Here is a 19,144-nt window from a genome sequence, read left to right as displayed (position 1 = left end):
CGCAGGTAGAGTCAGTTGTGGGTCCTTGAGGCGCTTAAACACTTCATCATGGGCTAAGTGCAGTGTTTACATGGCTCCGGTTCAGCCTTCCAGGAGCGGGCCTGCCAGGGCTCCCCCCGGGTGTGCGTTCCCAGTAGCTCCAGCCCCAGCCCCAGCCGGTCGGGGAGCAAACATAGGAAACGGGGCCAGCGGGAAAATATCTGTTGGGCTTGGCTGGCAGGACTCGGCAGAGAAACAGTACAGTCTATAGATCTAGCAAAAGCCAAAACCGACCCGTGGGGTGTCTTAACGGAATCGCCTGTTCTGGAAGGCGAGCCGTCTCTCGGCGAGCTGTAGCTCTGCGTCAGGGGCCTCACCGGGGCTTTATATGGTTGTCCCGTTTATGCCTCGAGACACCGCAGTCATTAGAGGTAGGTTTTATTATCCTCGTTTTACAAGTAAGGGAACGGGCTCAGAGGAGTTAAGTAATGTGCCCAAGGTCACAGAGCTAGAAAACGCCCAAGCAGAATTTGATCCTAGGTTGTCCTACTCCAGAGCGCATTCTTTCTCCCCCACGTCAAGCTACTCTCCTTCGTGTGCGTTGAATGAGACGGGACATATTCAGGTCCTTTGTCGAGTATTTATAGACCAGTATTAGTCCAGGGCTCTGGGACACTGCCTCAGGCCACCCCTTGAACCTAAACAAACCGTCACAGGAGAAAACGCATCTAGCAGGCGAACCTACCGGGTGACTCTGCCGGATGGAGTCTGCCTACTTTGGCCACTTGGTGTTGGCAGAAAGACGGGGGGTCGGTAGGAAAGAGAAGTAAGACTCAGGTGCCTGTGGCCTCATCTTTCCCCTGTGGGAGTAAATGTAAGTAAGGTATTAGCCTAGGTTCAGGCATCTGTCTCTGAGTCTCGGGTCCTAGGTGCACCTTCGTTTCACAGTTCGATTTTCCCTGATTTTCCCTGTCTTGCTTGGGGCTCTGGCATCTCATCCCTATTTGATATGGAAACGGCCGCCGGGTAGAAGAGGTCATTATGTAGCTTATCCAGGACTCAGACGCAGGCAGCTGGGGAGAGAGGGGAGGTGAACGGGGTTCAAAGGGACAGAACTCATTGGGGTCCTCCACCAATAGCTTCTGCTTTTATGTTCATTTAAGTTGTGTTGTTTTGTGTGTTTTTTGGTTTTTTTTTTTTTTTGGAGAGAGAGACAGAGACCGTGTGAGTGGGGGAAGGGCAGAGAGAATCCCAAGCGGGCTCCGTGCTGCCAGCTCCAGAGCCCCACGTGGGCCTCAGGCTCACAAAACTGTGAGACCATGACCTTGAGCTGAAATCAAGAGTCAGACACTTAACTGACTGAACCACCCAGGCACCCTCTTTTTATAATGTTTATTTATTTTGTTAATGTTTAGTTTAGAGAGAGTGCAAGTGGGAGAGGGGCAGAGAGAGGGGGACAGGGAATCTGAAGTGGGCTCCACGCTGTCAGCACAAAGCCCGATGTGGGGCTCAAATTCACAAACCTCGGATCGAGACCTGAGCCAAAGTCAGACATTCAACTGACTGAGCCACCCGGGTGTCCCTGTAATGTTTTTAGACTCTGCAGAGTATTTTCACATCCTCTCCTGGCTCCTGAGCTGTCAGAGCCCCCACCCCCAAGACCTGGCACCCGTGAAGAGCGTAGGACCCCCTCTGGGTTGTGGAAGCCCAGAGCCGTGGGTACGTCCCTGCTGGGACAGACTCTGGGGACCTGGTTGTGGTGCCCACCCGGGCCTCTTGTCAGACTTGGAGAAGTCAGTTTCTGTTCCTTCCTTGAGAGGCTTGTCCGAGCCAGAGTCCTGACCCTGAACCCCATCAGACTCGCCAGGGAGTTTCCTGGGTCCTACCCCACACTCCCTGAGCCTGTGTCTCCAGGGCTGAGCCCAGAACCCATACGTTTTCTGAAGCCCCCAAGTGATTCGGGTGCAACTGAATTGAGGCCCAGACGGACACGAGGGAGCCGGCGGTGCTGACCCTTCTTGTGACCGTCTCCTGGGCCCTTGTCTGCTTCTTCCTATCTCCCTTGTGTCTTCATGATGGGACAGCCAGGAAGTGAGCCACGTTTGGGCTTCAAGTAGAATGCTCTTTTCTGTCTCATTTCCAAGGTCTTACTGATTTGGGTGGATGATCTCATCTCATTTAGCTTATGTAAGACACAAATGGCTTTGGCTGTGTTATGAATGAGGAATCTGGCCTGGGTGCCTGAGACATAGTTGATGTGCCCAAGGTCACACGGCCAGCTTGTGGCGAGGCCAGACTAGGACCCTGGCGTGGAGTAGATGGCCCTCTGGGACTACCTGCCCCCAGGTCCCCAGCCTGAATCCAGGTTCAGCAGTGAGAGCTGCTGTTTTTACACGTATCATGTGAGCCACTGATCCCTGGTCTGTGAACTTGCACTTGCCCGTTTAAAATCCCAGATCCCCCCTTGTGGCTCGTTTTACCAGCTCTCCCTAAGAGCACTCGAAACCGTTGTTATGGCTGGCATCCCTCAGGTTGGAAAATTGATAAATAAATTAGATATTGTGGCTCAGTCTTTACCCCCCATAAGTCTGACCTCCCCAGATATCCCTTGCATTGTGTCCCCAAGCCCGCCACCTCAAGGCGCCTCTGGCCACCCTTCTGAGCAGTCGGTCACCATCAGGTGGCAGCAGGCTCGGTCCTTTTCAAGCTGGCCTCGGCATCAGTCACTCCCCCTTATGCCCTGTCCCTGCTCTTTCTGACCCCTCTGCCCTCCTGTGGTGCCCCCGCCCTCAAGTGGAGCCCCTCTTCCTTCTGACAACTCTTGCCAACCCTCCACCCCCACCTCTCCCTCTCACGGCTCCCAGGTGTTTCTGTCACTAGTGTCCCAGGCTCTAACCCCTGGCGTTGCCAGGAGGACTTGTCTCGGGTCCCCATGTCTCCTGACCTTGGTTGTTGGCTGGCGTGGTGCTCCCCAAACTCTCTGTGGCCAAGGACGGCTTGTTTGCTTGTTCACTGCCGATCCATTGCAGACCGATGGTTTTACAAAAGACAGTAAGAGCGTCACAGCCGTGGCAAACTGCTGTACAAGTTTCTAAATGCTCACTCTGCATTTCTCTGCGTGTCTCACTATATCAGCAACAGTCTGTGAGCTGGCACCAGGCCACGGAGCACACTCTGGACAGAGCTGATCTGCACGCGCCCTTTAAATAAGCTGGCGGGAAGACGCTCGCTAGGGCCATGTGCACATCTGCCAGGAGTCAGGAGGAAATGAACCCACTTTATAATACGACACAAACCAAAGAAACAGAAAAGAGTCACTCCTTTACACACAGAACTTGACATTCTTAAGTGACAAAAGTCCTTAATTTCCTGGGGAGGGGCAGTAGATATGAAAAATTATTTCCCTGACGACGGGCTGTCCCCCAACATGAGAAGTCGGTGACCAGCGCATCGTGTGTGGGATGGATTGGCTGCACCTGCCGGCTGGGGCTGTAGCTGCTAGTGTTTTCCATCCCCGTGAAATGGGGGCACCCGGGCGGCTCGGTCAATTGAGCGTCTGACTCTTGGTTTCAGTTCAGGGCATGATCTCACGGCTCGTGGGTCTGGAGCTCCGCATCGGGCTCTGTGCTGGCAGTGTGGAGGCTGCTTGGGATTCTCTCTCTCCCTCTCTGTCTGCCCCTCCCCTGCTCATGCCCCCAGCACACAGCTGGACCCTCTCTGTCACCTTATTCAGATCTTTGCACAGGTGTCACAATGTCAACGGGGCTTTTCCTGACCATCTTATTAAAACCCCACTGCCGGGGCACCGGGGTGGCTCAGGCCGTTAAGCCTCTGACTCTTGATTCTGGCTCGGGTCGTGATCTCACGGTCCGTGGGTCCAAGCCCCCTGTCAGGCTCTGCGCTGGCGGTGCAGAGCCTGCTTAGGCGTCTCTGTCTCTGTCTCTGTCTCTTTCTCTCTCTCTGCCCCTCCCCCACTTGCGTGCACGTGTGCGTGTGCTCTCTCTCTCTCTCTCAAAAATAAATACACTTTAAAAAAACGCAAATCAGTAAAACCCCACCACCTGGCCCAAGTCTGACCCCGGGCCCTGCCCCCGCTTCAGTCTCCTGATGGCCTGGTTGCCGCCCTACACGCTTATGCTATCAGCCGACACATCTGATGCGGCTCGCACGCCCAGCCTCCTCCCGCTGGCTGGATGCTCCGTAACGACAGGGACCGTTGTCCTGTGCTCACCGTACGCCCGGCTCCTGGTGGGCACCCAGTAAATCCTTGTCCGCCGGCCGAATCCAGGCGCATTTGCCGTGCAGACAGGAAGGTGGTGCAGGGAGGGTGTTGGCGGGTCCGGGCGGAGGCAGGAGGTCACGCCTCACCCTGAGCTCACCATCCGCATCCCTCCACCTGAGTGTTCTTGCCCAAGCCCTGCCCGAACCCCGGGTGGCTTTGTCATTTCCTTTCTCCTCCGCAGGAGCAGGCCATAGAGGTGCTGACCCGCTCCAGCCTGGAAGTGGAGTTGGCCGCCAAAGAGCGGGAGATCGCCCAGCTGGTGGAGGACGTGCAGAGACTCCAGGCCAGCCTCACGAAGCTGCGGGAGAACTCGGCCAGCCAGATCTCCCAGCTCGAGCAGCAGCTGAGTGCCAAGAACAGCACGCTCAAAGTAAGGGCGCCGAGGGGGCCGCGGGCCGAGGGAGGGCTGGACCCGCGCGCCTGCCCGCTGCCCCGCCTTCCTCCGCACACGGCCCTGGGGGTGGGGGGGGGGGGGGGGGGCGACTGGCACGGCGCTTCTGGCTCCCCTCTGACACCCACAGCCCCTCAGTGGGTTGCTTCTGTCCCCGGCATCGGGGGCACGCGCCGGGCATAGTGACCGTGGCGGGAGCCCTTGTCCCAGAAGCCACCTTATTCGTTTGCCCCGTCTCGGCTGTTGCAATGAGTAGACCTCATGCTTGCAATCTGCACGGGTCCCGGTGAGAATTTGTTCTCCGTCAGGAAGCCAGAGTGACGGCTTAGGTTGTTCTTGGTCTGAACTCCAACCGTCAACAAGCGTTCTTCCCTCCTGTGGGAACAGTGAGGATCCCCTGGACACGTCTGTCAGAAGCCTGGGTGCACCGGGGCCGTCAGGTCTTTCTGGAGAGCATCTTGTCTGGAACTGACCGCAAGTAGGGCAACCTTGAGCCTCCATGAGGGAGCTAGAAGCAGGGTCCTGGGGCCCAAGACGGGGAGAGTGCCTTTGAACCCTTACCAGCTCTTGCCTGGGCCGCACTGCCCTCGATGGGCCATCCCTTGCAGGCAGCGCTTGGTAGAAGGCCCCGTCCCGCGCCCACCCGTGGCCATGCTTCCCAGCCCGGGATGTCAGACTGCCACTTCGTGCACTTGCTGGTGAAGGGTTGGTCACAAGCTGTCTGCACAGACGTGCCCTTCGTTCGTCCAGCTCAGCTTTTTAAAAATGATTGCACTTGATTCATTTCCAGCCTGTTGCAGCTAATGTAACGTGAGGGTAATCCTCGCACCCTAGGTCTGTGGTGCACCAGAGAGCCATGGGGCCTCCTCGGAGGTAGCTTGCTTGACGCTCAGTGACACGACTAGTGACGTGTGGGCCCAGCTCCCGGGCCAGATGTGCCCCCGATCCGCCGTGCCTCCCCAGCCTGGGCGATGCCCTCCCGGGCCTCCCGCCCTGCCCCGCGTGTGCGTGCAGAGCACGTGAATGACGGCCGAGCACAGCCGTCCGTATACTAAATGCGGTACGTCCAGATGAGTTAGACAAAAACATCAGGAAAACTTTTTCTTATAGAAAGTACTTCCAGGACGTAGTTAGGCCCGTTTGGATTTTTTTACAAAACTGACATTTTCCTTCCCAGCGCACGACCGTGTCTCTGACCCACAGCCGAGTTTCCAACAGGTTCTGTGCTCCCGGCAGCTCGCTGGCCTGACCTCGCTGACTCAGGGCCCCCACCGTACTTCCCCCCTGGTCTCTTCCTGGCCCCTTCGGGGTGCATTTCACTCCCTGTCCGAGGAACCGCTGGGTGCCTGGGCCCCTCGGAAGAGCCGGTCCTGCCGGCTTTGGGGAGAGGGTTGAGGACCCGTGGCATTTATTTCTTCTGAGTTTCTTACTCTCCCATCAGCCTGCCCAGTGAGCACTAGCACTCATTTTTTATTTCTAGATTAAATTTAATTTTCTCATGTTATAGCCATTTCTGACCCCAGCAGTGGCATTATTATTAGATAATTTGCCTTTCTCTCCTTTGTTACAGTTAAGGGGTCTGACTCAGATACAATCCCGCATTTGACTATGAGAGGGAGGCTATAGACCTTACATTTTTTATTATAGAGCAATTTCTTCTAAATCAGTTAACGTTTTAATGTTTGCCTTCTCAAAAAAAAAAAAAAATGAAACGCAGTTTCACAAATTAATGTTCTTTATCCGTATCTTGGGGGAATTCTTTAATACGGTGCAGTTAATGAAACAATTTGGCAATACTTCTTCCAAAATTACCGCTCCCTTATCTTCATCTGATCTAATAATCAAAACATATCCTCTGGTAACAAGACTCTGATTCTAATTATCTTAACCCCTTGTCACCAGGAGTGAAGATCGCCCCAATATTGAACCCACACGCAAAAGGCATCAGCATCCCCCAAAGAACACCTCTATGCCTCCCTCACCCAAAGGAACGAGGTTAATTGAACCAGTTCCCTTCCCGGGGCTTTTTTTTTTTCTCCCTAATGTGTATAATTTATAGTCTCAAACCTAAACTAAACAGCAATACAATTATGAAGAAAATAGGAATGAGACCTGTCAAATGGGCAGCTTGCTGCTTCCGCAGTGGTGGCAGGGGGCGGGTCTCCGACCCAGCAGCGGTCCCTCGGAAGCAGCCAGGAGCTGCACCTGAGCTTGCCCTGGGGCTTTCCTTTCTTCCTCCTCCCTCTCCCGCCCCACCGCAGCCTTTTCCTTCTTGGGCCGTGTCATTCAGCTCTGGGGGACCCTGGGACGCGGCGCGTGGGGCTCGAATCGGGACCGCCGCTTGAGGATGCTGAGGCTTCCGGCCCGGCTCAGCTGCTTGACATCGGGCGTGGTTTTGCCATGCATGTTGGCGATGGTCTTTGAGACAGATGCTCCTGTGCCTGATGGCAGTCACTGGTGGGGTGTGGGGCTGATCCCACAGGGCACAAGGCATAACGGGCAGAGCCTTTATGCTGCGGCTTCTTGGGGTTTCTCGACCAGTACAGTACTTCTTGGTGGTAGCACTGAAATGGACCGGATCTGGGGACTCACTGGTTCGCTTTCTCTGACACCTTGAAACTCTCCATCTCTCGCAACCAGTATTTCCTCCCTTTGCCTCAACGATCGATTGGCAACTGTGCGAGGATAAATGGACAGGTGGATGTTTTCCAGTCTCTCTTCCCGCCGTGCTCTGCTTTCTCGAGCCAGATTCACCCTAAACGCATCGCTCTCCACGCGCAGCGGCATACCCTCTAGTCTTAGACGGCGAAACACGCTCAGACGTGGGTGATGTTTCTTCCTGTCTCATCTGACAAGTGCTCAAGCACAGTGCCACTTGTCCGGGCCAATTCTGTATTTGTAATTAATGAACTAACCCGACTGCCATTACAAGCCGGCTATTTTCGATAACTCTATTCTGTGGTCTTCTGTTGGAGCACTTCAATACGGAGGCAGTATAATTAGGCAGTCACCTGCACTCTCCTTGCTAAAGCACAGAAAATAAAGCTCCCGATAAATAGCTTCCATTTAAAATGGCTATTTATAAGAAAGGCTAGCTAAAAGAATGCCATTCTCCCATTAGGAGAAGGTATATTTTTTAAAGATGAGTACTTCCCACTAAGGGGGTGGTGGGCAGGTGTATTAGCATCGTCTGGGGGGGGGGGCTGTCTGCAAACCACATGCCTCCCCAACTCTCTGTTCCCCTCACCCCCATCTCCTGCAAGGTCCTGCTGAGCCACCGTGGAGCTCGCCTTGTCCCTCGGGGGGTTGGGCCAGGAAAAAAGAAACAACCACTTCCGTAGACTCACTTGGGGCCTTTGATCCTGGACGCTGCCTCTTTGGCACGTAGGTTCCCTCGCCCGGCAGCGGATTTACTCTGCGCTGAGGCCGCCTTCCGTCGAGGCCGCCTTCCGTCCTGTTTCGGTGAGCGTCCCATCGATGTCTCGGGCTCACCACACGAGCAGGCGTGATGGTGATCCGGTCTCACGGAGGAGGTCACTGAGGTGAGGAGAGGCCCGTGCACGCGCCTGCCCGCCAGCAGGACTGACTTAGCCTGGATGGCACAGGCGAGCCCGACAGCAGGGAGCCCGGGACCGAGCTCCCCACAGCCTTGTCCTGGCTGGATCTTGAAGACGGTGTGAGCACAGAGTCAGGGAGAGGAAAGAAGGGGGTTTCCGTGGGGAAGAGGAGGCAAAGGTGGCCCCGGTGCAGGAAGCAGAGGCGATCTGCGTGGCCACGGTGGCAAGGCCCCGGGAGAGAGCACGCTGGACTCAGTCTCTGAAAACCTGAGGGGCTCCATGCTAGCGGCCTCGAGGTCCACGTGAGGATTGAGGTAGGAGCAGGAGGCCACAGGTGGGCTCCTCCAGAGTGGCTGTAAACCCGGACCCATCACTGGAAACGTTTTCAGGAGCTGATTACTTACGGGAACCTACGACGCGTCCTCTTGGCAGGACACCCGTGCCCCCGGCCACCTGGAGATGGACCGAGGCGTTTCACCTGCAGGCCGCCCCCGGATCGCGGCACACCTAGCTGACCACGACGGGCAACGTCCAGGCGGCCTGAGCACGGAGCCTGGGCCCTCCTGGTCTGTGATGGCGCCATTCCGTGAGAAGGAGTTGGCCGCCTAGGTCACACCTGGACCACAGCTCGTGGAAACTGGCAGTGACCCGTGCCGGGAGCGAGCCCTCCAGTATAACTGTCACTCCCCCTCCACGGCCTGACCTTGTGCCCGCGGGCCCTCTGGGCTTCCCCCCACCCCGCCACACCCAGCATCTGTAGGTCCTAAATTCGCGTGGGAACCGTGGAGACCAAATGGGCTCCCCGTGCAGGTGGAATCCTAAGCCTGGACCTCAGACATGCAGTGTCTACCTGAGGGCCTGGGCCTCAGACCCCCCCCCCCCCCGTCCCCGCCGCCCCCCACCGCCACCGCCCTGGACCGGGAGCCCGGTCACACCTCCTCATTTGTGACTGGTGGTCCCCGTGAAGACAGGGGTCACACCCTGATGCCCCTGGCCGGCGCTGTCGCTCCTAAGAAAACACGGCTGAAAGCCTGGCTCTGACCATCCCTGGAGGAAAGACGGAGGCGTCTGCCCACGGCAGCGCCCCCACCTGACCGGCCTACCGTCTCTTTTGGGGCAGAGATACGTTACTGCCCGACCCCTGCTGTGCCGGCCAGAAGAAGGGCCTTGCCGAGGGTCTCTGCCTCAGAGGCCCCTTCATTTGGCAGCCCTAAAACAGGGGGCAGGCGTGTCAGAACTTGAGTAAGAGGTGTCTTTTATAAACGTGGCACCCGTCTGCCACACGCCGGTATGCCTTGCGTTTCAAATTAAATTTCCTTAATTCTTCAAGGCTTAGCCAGGTTCTTAAGCACTTCCTCTGGATAATTAATTCATCTAAGCAATTCAAGATAATTTGACGAGCACCTCCTGAGCTCCCGGAACGACATGTATGCTCCCTGTCACTGAACGGACGTGACCCACGTCACGTGGTCCTCTCAGAGGGGCACTTGTGTGTCCTGCGTGTCCTCGCCGCAGCCCTTTGAAAACCCGTCATCCAGATGAGGAGCGTGAGGCCCGGCAGGCGTGAGCCCCTCACCCAGGGGGACACCCTTGCAGGCCAGGGGTGGGCCAGCAGCCCGTCTCTGACCCTTGACCTTTTCTCACCTCTCTGTGAAAGCCCAGGCGGGTTCCTTCGCCAAGCACCTTTTCGGGAAGATACCCTGGTTCCCAGATGCTGCACACACTAGACCACTGCCTGCCTGCCACGGCACTTCACGGCCAGCGCTGCCCCGGGCACCCGTGCTCCTCCTCCGTGGGTCTGCCGGGGAGCTGGGATGTGGCGAACTCCATAAGGGGCGCCCCTGGATTCAGAACCGGAGAGTCCCTCCCAGAATCATGCAGTCTATTCAGTACCACCCCCCAGGGTTAAAGTCCTAGCAACCACGGGAACGGTAACAACCATTTGCGAAGCGTTTTGCCGCATGCCATGCACTTAGCATTATTTCCTCCAGTCCTCGCCAAACCACTATACCGTGTGCACCAAGACCCCCATTTTATACATGAAGAAACTGAGTTCAGTGTCTTGTTAAATAAAGGTCACCCCGCCACTAAGTGGCAGAGCCAGGCCTTGGCCCTGACCTGTCGGGCTCCGGAGCCCAGGCTTCCAGTGAGTGCCTGGTCTGGCCTCCGCACACGCACCTTCTCGGTTCCTCCTGGAATTACCGACAGGTGCGGCCGGCCTCTGCTCTAACTAGGTCTGATGGTAGAACCCAGTGACACGTTTGCTCTCTGGGCAGACAGCCACCTCTGCAGAAGCGATGCCAACATTAAATGAGATCGCGTTTGGGGCACGGAACCCGGCCCACCCCGAGGAGCACCAGCAAAATCGGAGCGGAGCCTTCCTCTGCAGAGAACGACAGACGGAGCACCTGTTGCCTTTCCAGATTGAGAGTTTTGGAAACTAGACTTTGCAGGCACCCAGCAGGGAGTTTCTGGTCTGAAGCCCAAGCAGAAGACCATTGATCTTTTTTTCCACGGTGGGCATATCTGGTACCACAGGCCGTGTGCCTCCTGCCCCTTCACGCCACTACGAGTATGGCTCTGGGGACATCGCACTCCCCAGAGACCGTGGTGAAGACGGGCTCGAGGTGCTCACGGGTCAGGACAGGCTCTGTCAGGCGGCCCCGCCAGCCTGCATCCAATCATCTGCCCGAAGAAATGAACATCAGAGGTTTACAGATGCGGTCTTGGGTTCTTCTTGATTAAGATGCCCCCAGGGGGGTGACAAATTTCAGCAAAAGCTATTCAGTTCTCAGCGAAAAATGTCACATCCGACCAAGTTACACAGCTCCAGTCCTAAAACCTTCTAATTAGGGCCCATCACAGGTCTGCAAAGCCATGCTCCCTGGGAGGCTGGGCCGTGATGACAGCCCCACATCAAAGGCCCTGTGGCGCCTCATCTGCACCAGGACCTTGCCCCGTGCTCTTCTGCTTGGCCCTTTGAGGTCGTTGCTGCCCTTCCCGTATTTCACAGATGAAACACTCATTACCGAGCCCCAAGGTGTCCAGCTCATGAGTGACGGAACTGACTCCAGGTTCCGTGCCGCACCGGGTTCGGAAGCGCTCCGTATTTTCCCCTCTCCCTGCCCTCCCTCCTGTCTGTCTCGTGTTCCCTGAACACGACCGAGTTGTGTGTGTGTCCCAAATCCAGCATCCCTGACCTCCGGCCTGGTACCAGATCACCTTTTGTCTGGGAGTGCTCCCTGCACTCGATCGTAGGGGAGTGAAATAAGCGCTTCTTCAAGAGACCTGCAGAGACCCTGGTGTGGGAATATGACTGTATGCTACCCCCCCCCGCCCCCCCCGCCGTTTGACTGGGACGAGAAACCGTTAGGAAGTTGACAAGGGGTCATAAAAAGGAACTAGGGCAGAGCAGTTTTACACCATGGAAATACACAAGAAACTGCCAGCAAAGACGACAGGAAAAGAGGAGCGAAATGAGTTTAGCTTACAGAACACCTGAATCCTTGAACAGCAGGCAGATTGAGATGCACGTTGAGCATCCAGCCCGATGGGCCGGATGGGCATGTCCTCCCCAAACTCTAGAACATTCTCACCCGGACTTAAACTGTAGCTGCGGTCGTGGCTGGCCACGCAGAACCCTATAGATGGGAAGGCGCTGTGGATTCCGCCCCCCAGGCCCGGAAACCTGCTAAATCGTCTGCCATCCCCTGCCCCAGCTGGGTCTGTCTCCTTCCCCTTTGCGGGAGGTCACAAGCAAACTAGTCCAAACACCCTCACGGAGGAGCGCGTCCTCTGCCCACCACCCACAGCTAACGGCCTCTCCTGGCAAGAAAGCCCTGCAGAGCTCTGTGCAAACCGATTACATCAATGCCCCGTGAGTTCGCAGACCCTGATGGAGCACGTCAGAGCGTCATCCTATCGGGAGCGTGTCACCTCGCCCTCCCTCTGAAGGGCACGCGAGGGCCGGGGAGTCGGCTGCGCCCCGCCTTGGCCCTGCTGGCCAGCTGCCCTCCGAGGGTCCTCCCGTGCCAGCGCTCCACGACGAAGGGCTCGAACCCCTTGTCAGCAAGGAAGGTCCCCGCCAGAGGTGTTGACATGCAACTGACTGCCTGTGTCAGCTTGCCTAATGTATTTCGGGAAAAGCCACGCGCTGATTTTAAAGTGCTGAGAACTTCTCTCCGTCCTGTTTGCCATTTCACGGTATTTCATACAAAATGGCCTTTTCTTGTTCTGTTTTCCATTTACGTAAAGCCTTGTCCCACCTCGGTTAAGTTTTATGCTCCGCTGTGTGTGACCACGCCTGCACGCGGGCCCATTCACACCCGACCGTGCCCGCTCACACACGCGCGCGCGCCGGGCCGGAAGCGTGAGGGCCAAAAGGCGACCCCCACGTGTCACCACCATTCACTTCTAGGTGCCGGTGTTCCCTCTCAGGGACGGCTGGATGGCTTAGAGGGAGTGCAGTCGGCGATGGCTGTCCCAGTCCGGACAGGCTGCCATAACACAACATCCTAAACCAGGGGTTTAAGCCACAAACATTTTATTCTCAGAGTTCTGGAGGCTGGGAAGTCCAGCATCAAGGCTCTGGCAAATTCCGCATACGGTGAGGGCTTCTCTCCTGGTTCACGGACTGCCGTCTGTCTGCCCACTGTGTCCTCACGTTCCTAGCAGGGCAAGGGAGCTCTGCGGGGTCTCTTTCGTGAGGGTGCTGATCTCATCCATGGGGCTCTCCCCTCAGGCCCCCGTCACCCCCGAAGACCCCGCCTCCTCACACCATCACCTTGGGGGTCGGGATGCGATACACGAATTTGGGGGGGGGGGGAGGGCACAGACATTTGTTCCGTAGCCAAGTCCGCCCACCTGTTTCAGACACAGCCACTAATAAAGTTCCTCTGTTTGCAGCAACTGGAAGAAAAACTCAAAGGACAGGCTGACTATGAGGAAGTGAAGAAAGAACTAAGGTAAGTGTGGAGACGCCTGCTCGGCCACCCGCCAGTCGGGGCTCCTCAGCGACATTTGCTCAGGAGACTCTGCACCAGGAATGGGTGGGGGGACCAGCCACGGGTCCTTGCCCCGGGCCGCCCAGAGCCATGGGCGTTTGCACTCAGGCCTGTGCCTGAATTCTCCGGACTTTCCATAAAACTCTGCGCGTTTAAAGTAGGCCAGCACGCACAGAATCAAAGGAGACGTTGCCTTTCAAGCAATTATAAAACACAGGGCCATGTTGCAGACAGAAGTTCCCTGAACAGGAGCAGAGCAGGGAAATGCTTTCCCGTCGAAAGAGTTCCCGTGGCCTCCCACCCCCTGCCCACCTGCAGGTGCCAGGACTTTCTTCTCCCAATGTCCAGTTTCCCCTCCGAGAGGCAACAGCTAAAAAGCCTGTCACCCCTCCAGTGCTAACGTTTACACTCTCAAGGTGAAGTCCCCTCCCCACGCCCGGCCTCCCCGCCCCCCCCCCCCCTCTCAGACCCCCTGCCCCCCCCCCTCAAGGTTGCCCAGCCCTGGAGTTCATGGGCAGCCCCCACAGTGCAAAGGGCCCTCTTCTCCCCCAGTCTGGCCGCAGAGTCTGTCCCTGAGCGTCCCTGCCTCCATGGCTGGGCCCTCAAACACTGCGAAGACAGCCACCCGGCCCTCCAGGCCTGTGCTCTCCACTGCTGCTGGAATGAGGGTCCTTCTCCCTGCCAACCCCTCCGCAGACCTCCTGGCGTCCCGCAGCCTCCCCTTTGGCCTCCGGATCCCCACTCTGATCCTGGCATCTCCCTCCCGCCTCTCCGGGCTGACCCTCCCCCTGCACCTCGGGCCCCCTCCCCCTCCCCCTCCCCTGCCAACCCACCAGCTCCTCTCTCTTGCTGACATTTTTAACTTCTCCTTTTAAAATAGGCCACACCCCCTCGCCATGCTGTTCTTTGTATTCTTAATGATCCCTCGGGTTTGCCAAAAATGCCCACGGGAAGGCCTCTTCGACCTTCTTGCCACCAGGTCTCCCGTCGCCCTGGCTGGGCCACGAACGCTTCCGGCCTCCCAAGGGAGTTGCCTGCAGGCGGCTCCCCAGCCCCACGCCCAGCGCAGCTCTCCCTGCACAGTCTCGCCCCCTCTGGCCACAGGCAGCCTCGCAACCCCTCCGTGGCCACCCGTACACCTGCCGACACGCAGATCCGGCCGTGGGGCGTTCGTTACTTACCCGTCCGGCCTTCTAGATCTGCCTCTCCCGTCCCCACGTCCCCTCCTCCCTCTCTTCCTCCCACGCAAAAGGAAACATTGTGTGCCTTCTAGTGTCGAGTCAGAAAACTCTGATGCGAAGGCCTTCGCCCCCAGCCCAGCCGCTGCACGCCGGCCCCCGGCCCCTCCCAGAACCGCACCCGTATTCCTGGAGGCCCTTTCTGTCGCACCTGCGCGCACCAAGGCCCCACCTCAGCCCCACATCTGCATCCGAACGCCCCATTGGGATGGCTTTGCTGCTGAAATGTGTTCAACCCAAGTGCCCTCCCAACCACACGCCTCAGTCCCCATACCCGTCCCCTCCGCGGGCTCCCTGCCCACCTTGGTGGTCTGTAAAATACCCTGCTCCTTCCAGGCCTTTGTGAGACACTGACTCCTCCTGAGACAGACCCCGTCTCCAACCCAATGGGATTTCTGCCGCCAGAGGGACCCACCAGGTTTTCACTTTCACACACTCTTTGGATTTTGTCTTCTAAGCACATGGCAGCCGACGGAGTCCACACGGGTGAGGGGCAGAGTGGCTCCGATCCTCCCGAGTGCCAGGCACCTAATAGGTCATCGGTAAAGATTTGCTGAATAAATTGAAAAGATACTGGTGTTTGGGGTCTACGCTCATAGACTCACTCCGGTCTTTTGTTACACGATGTTAAAGATCTCAGACAAGAATATAGTTGCGCACACGAAGGCCATAAAAAAAGACAAGTTCCAGACTGCTCGTCACTTCTCTCCCGGCTGATGCAGTGGGGCCCCGAGTTCTTATTATTTTCAATAGCTCACCATAAAATAAAATTATGAGGTTCCCTCCCCCCCGCTCCACCCCTCCCCGCAGCTGCTCTTCCGTTCCTGTTTTGTTAGTCTACGTGACGAGGGCCACTCTGAAGATATAACCACAGATAAACTAAGCCGTCAGCTCCTTACTGGCTGCCACGGTGGCAATGGCAGAGCGTGGTCTCCTGGGGCCCTGGGCATTTTTACACCATGCTCTCTCTGTGACACTTCCGTGGAGCTTAAAGAGGGCAGGGGCCAGAGTCACAGCCGTAAGAACTCTGGGAGAGCACAGGTGGCCCACTGCCTGGGACTACGGAGGCTCTCACTCACCTTCCCGAGCTCCTGGGGCCACGTGGACTCACAGAAAGGAAAGGGTGTCCCCTTAAATAGTGGTTCTGGGCACCTGCACTCAACTCGGCTGTGGGACTTGTTGAAACAGGCCTGGACGAAGTGATTTCAGTGATAAGGAGGACAAAGGAGAAATAGTCCTGCTCCCCCACACCGCCAGGGGCTACAGAGTAGGTCTGCGACCAGCCTTTGAGCCATCCAACTTGGGACCTTGCTCTTTGACCATTTCCCCCGGGGCCCAGGTGCCAGGCACCAAGCGAGCGTCTGGCCCCGGGAGCAGGTAGGAGGGATGAGCTTTCTCTCCCTGGCTTCCTTCTTACAACCTTAACATTCCCTGTACGCTTGACAAATACATTCCACTTGCAACAATGTTATGTCTGTGTTCAACTTTAAAATTATACTCTGAACAGCCCTGGTGTGATTCCATATGGAATGATTTACATGCTGGGCAAGAAACTTTTGCGGGCCAACTGCTAGTTGAATAGCTATTCTAGAGACACTATCAGATGATAATGCTGCCAGGGAGGTGGTTAGAGCTCTCGGTTCCTCGGTTCCTGGAGTGCAGGAAACTGATGTCAGTGCTCGTGAGTGTGGCGGTCGTCAAAGGTACACGGGGGAAATGACTGCTCTGTCTTGCTCTTCACAGCATTCTGAAATCCATGGAGTTTGCACCGTCCGAGGGAGCTGGGACACAGGTACACGGTCTCATTTGCTTTCAGTGTGTGCGAGGGTCAGCTCGCCGTGCTCACTCGTCCGTCCCCGGGCGAGCATCACGAGCTCGAAATGTCTATGAAACCTCCCACCTGCAGCTGACGAGCAATTTCTCAGGAACCTTAAGCAAGTTCAGGCACGTTATCTTTAATGTAAAAAGAGGCAAGAAGAGAAGAGTCAGTGTTTTCCAAACTGGTAACTCAGTTCACGTGACACTGTGATTTAACTCGGGCGGGCACTAAGAACATGGCTAAAAACAGTCTGAGATTATGTCAGAGACCCGCCCAAAATGGACTGGCTTTTATTATCTGCTGCCTCACGTGGAAAAGGGACGGGGCAAGATGACAGCGGCACATTGTCTACCTGGTGGCCGCGTAGACTTTGAGGCACCAAACAGAAGCCCACTCCTGATGCCCAGACGGCAGCTGACCCTTTGGGGCGGGCAACCTCTGCAGTGACCTTCGGACAGCCAGTTCTAATGCCCGATGAGGCACAGGTCTAGACCCCCTGGACGTGGGGACGGAATAGAGCATGATTAGTTGTCTAGAAGCCGCGTGGACGTAAAAGAAGACGTAAAAGCTCCAGGTGGAACGCATTCCTTTGGAAAGGGACTCGAGCGTTTCCCACGTGCGCGTGACCATCTTCAGGGGAAGGCAGACCTCTGTAACGTATCGGAGTCAGCCGAGTCGGGCGCACGAGCCATCAGAGCAGGGGGTGTGGGGTTCTGGTGGCCCCGGGGAGCGGGAGGGTGGCCGGCCCCGCGGTGAGCCCTGCTCTGCCCCATCTAGGACGCATCCAAGCCCCTGGAGGTGCTGCTGCTGGAGAAGAACCGCTCGCTGCAGTCCGAGAATGCCGCGCTGCGCATCTCCAACAGCGACCTGAGCGGTAGGTGGACGGCATCGCGTGCCGTGCTTGGTCCCTTCCGGGGGTCAAGGAAGAGGAAGGTGAACCGTGAGTCTGGGCCGATGCATGACGGGAACATCACCGGTTGATGACAGCCTTGACTAATGAGTGCTTGGTCTCCTCCTGGTCCTCCTCACTGCTCCTCCCCTCCCCTCCCCGCCCCGCTTAAAGTTGGTCAAGGCCGGATGTGTGGCCGCAGAGCGCCTGCGGAGGTCAGTTAGAGCCAGTGTTGCAGGACATCCAGGAGGGACACTCGGAGGATGTTGGCTTTTCTGGTCTTTTCCCAGTTGTGCGGCCTCTCTCTTGTGGTGTTTTCCGGGGCTGCTTGCGGAGGCCCGGCCCTTCCAGCCTCAGTGGAGCTTTTCTTCCTTCGTCAGGTTTTCCTTGGGAGCGCATCCCCCATCCTTAGCCTTTCTTTGCTCGTCCCAAAATGGTGGCGTCACTGACTGCTTCTGGTTTTGGCAGCTGGTAAACCGTTTAACAGTGTCTCGGGCTCCGATGATATTTCGTTCTTAAAATGTGCGTGCCTTCGATCGAGTGGACTCGGTACAGTGCATTCGCCTCAGAGCAAGTGGTGTGAGAGAACCCGTTGGTCCCAAAATGTCAGTGTTTGCTGCTCCTCAGGTGGGGCCCTTCTGGTAATAGCTCGAATGCTAGCGGCCCAATCAGAGGCCCCGCGACCTGTCGACTCTTTACTGTGTGTGGTACCGGCTCCTTGTCACTTTAGGACTTTAAATCTATGTCGAGGGGACTCTCCAGGCTGCAACGTACAAGAAAGGTGCAAACATGAAATGCATGTTGCTTGTTTCGGGGGGCCTCGTTTGGCTAATTTAAAAATTCAATTGAAAAACAGACCAACACACCTCATTGGCCCTTGTAAAATCTGCACTTTTTGGTTTTTTTTTTTCCCTTTTGTGGGGCAAACTCTGCATTTTGGTCTTGGTTTTTTTTCCCTTTTGAATCCCCCATAATGCATTATGTTTGCCCTTCCTTGTAGGGTCAGCCAGGAGAAAAGGGAAAGACCAGCCTGAGAGTCAGCGTCCTGGACCTTTGCCGGCCTCCCCTCCTCCTCAGTTGCCCCGCAACACGGGGGAGCAGGCTTCAAATACTAATGGTACACACCAGTTCTCACCAACGGGGTTAACGCAAGACTTTTTCAGCTCATCCCTGGCAAGCCCCAGCCTGCCCCTGGCTTCTACGGGAAAATTTGCACTAAACTCTCTCCTCCAGCGACAGCTAATGCAGTCCTTCTACTCCAAGGCCATGCAGGAAGCAGGAAGCACAAGCGTGATTTTTTCAACAGGTCCATACAGCACAAACTCCATATCTTCCCAAAGTCCATTACAACAAAGCCCAGATGTAAATGGCATGGCCCCGTCTCCCAGCCAGTCAGAAAGTGCTGGGAGCGTCTCCGAGGGCGAGGAGATAGACACTGCGGAAATCGCCCGGCAGGTGAAGGAACAGTTGATCAAGCACAATATCGGACAGCGCATTTTCGGACATTATGTCTTGGGACTGTCTCAGGGGTCCGTGAGCGAGATTCTGGCCCGGCCCAAGCCATGGAATAAACTGACCGTTCGCGGCAAGGAGCCCTTTCACAAGATGAAGCAGTTCCTCTCGGACGAGCAGAACATCCTGGCTCTTCGCAGCATCCAAGGCAGACAAAGAGGTGAGAGGCTCTCGCGGGGTGGTGCCAGCGTGCGAGCCCGGCACGGAGTTGTGTGTGAGTGCGCGTGCGCGTGTGTGTGAGCTGAAACGTCCGTGCGTCACAGCAGGTAAAATTCCGTTCGCCGCTACCATCTCTGGGGTCCGAAGGTCGGCGGCATGAGCCGGAGCCGACAGATACGGGGGGCCTGGCCTCTGACACTCGCTCAGCGCCCCGCATGTAGTAAACTCAGAACTAAAGCGCCACCCGTCAAATCGGACGGAATCGCATCCTGTACAGCGTCCCGACGCGTGTCGCGTCCAGCGGTCCGATTGGCA

General features: G+C 56.6%; 1 protein-coding gene across 3 annotated transcripts in view; it reads left to right on the top strand.

Annotated features, from left to right (window-relative positions):
* Window positions 1-19,144, top strand: part of CUX1 (cut like homeobox 1) — a 365,928-nt gene that overhangs the window by 274,310 nt on the left and 72,474 nt on the right. The window contains exons 11-15 of one of the 3 annotated variants that reach the window (XM_049638798.1): window positions 4,443-4,631; window positions 13,115-13,173; window positions 16,194-16,242; window positions 17,047-17,143; window positions 18,159-18,830. In XM_049638798.1, the coding sequence (XP_049494755.1) occupies window positions 4,443-4,631; window positions 13,115-13,173; window positions 16,194-16,242; window positions 17,047-17,143; window positions 18,159-18,830 (1,066 nt within the window). The remainder of the gene's footprint in view (window positions 1-4,442; window positions 4,632-13,114; window positions 13,174-16,193; window positions 16,243-17,046; window positions 17,144-18,158; window positions 18,831-19,144) is intronic. The other 2 variants (XM_049638797.1, XM_049638796.1) reach the window with 2 other exon arrangements.

The sequence above is a fragment of the Panthera uncia genome, chromosome E3 (assembly GCF_023721935.1).
Source record: "Panthera uncia isolate 11264 chromosome E3, Puncia_PCG_1.0, whole genome shotgun sequence".
NCBI lineage: Eukaryota > Metazoa > Chordata > Mammalia > Carnivora > Felidae > Panthera > Panthera uncia.
The sequence above is the reverse complement of the archived record's forward strand: the minus strand, read 5'-3'. Positions and strand labels throughout refer to the sequence as shown.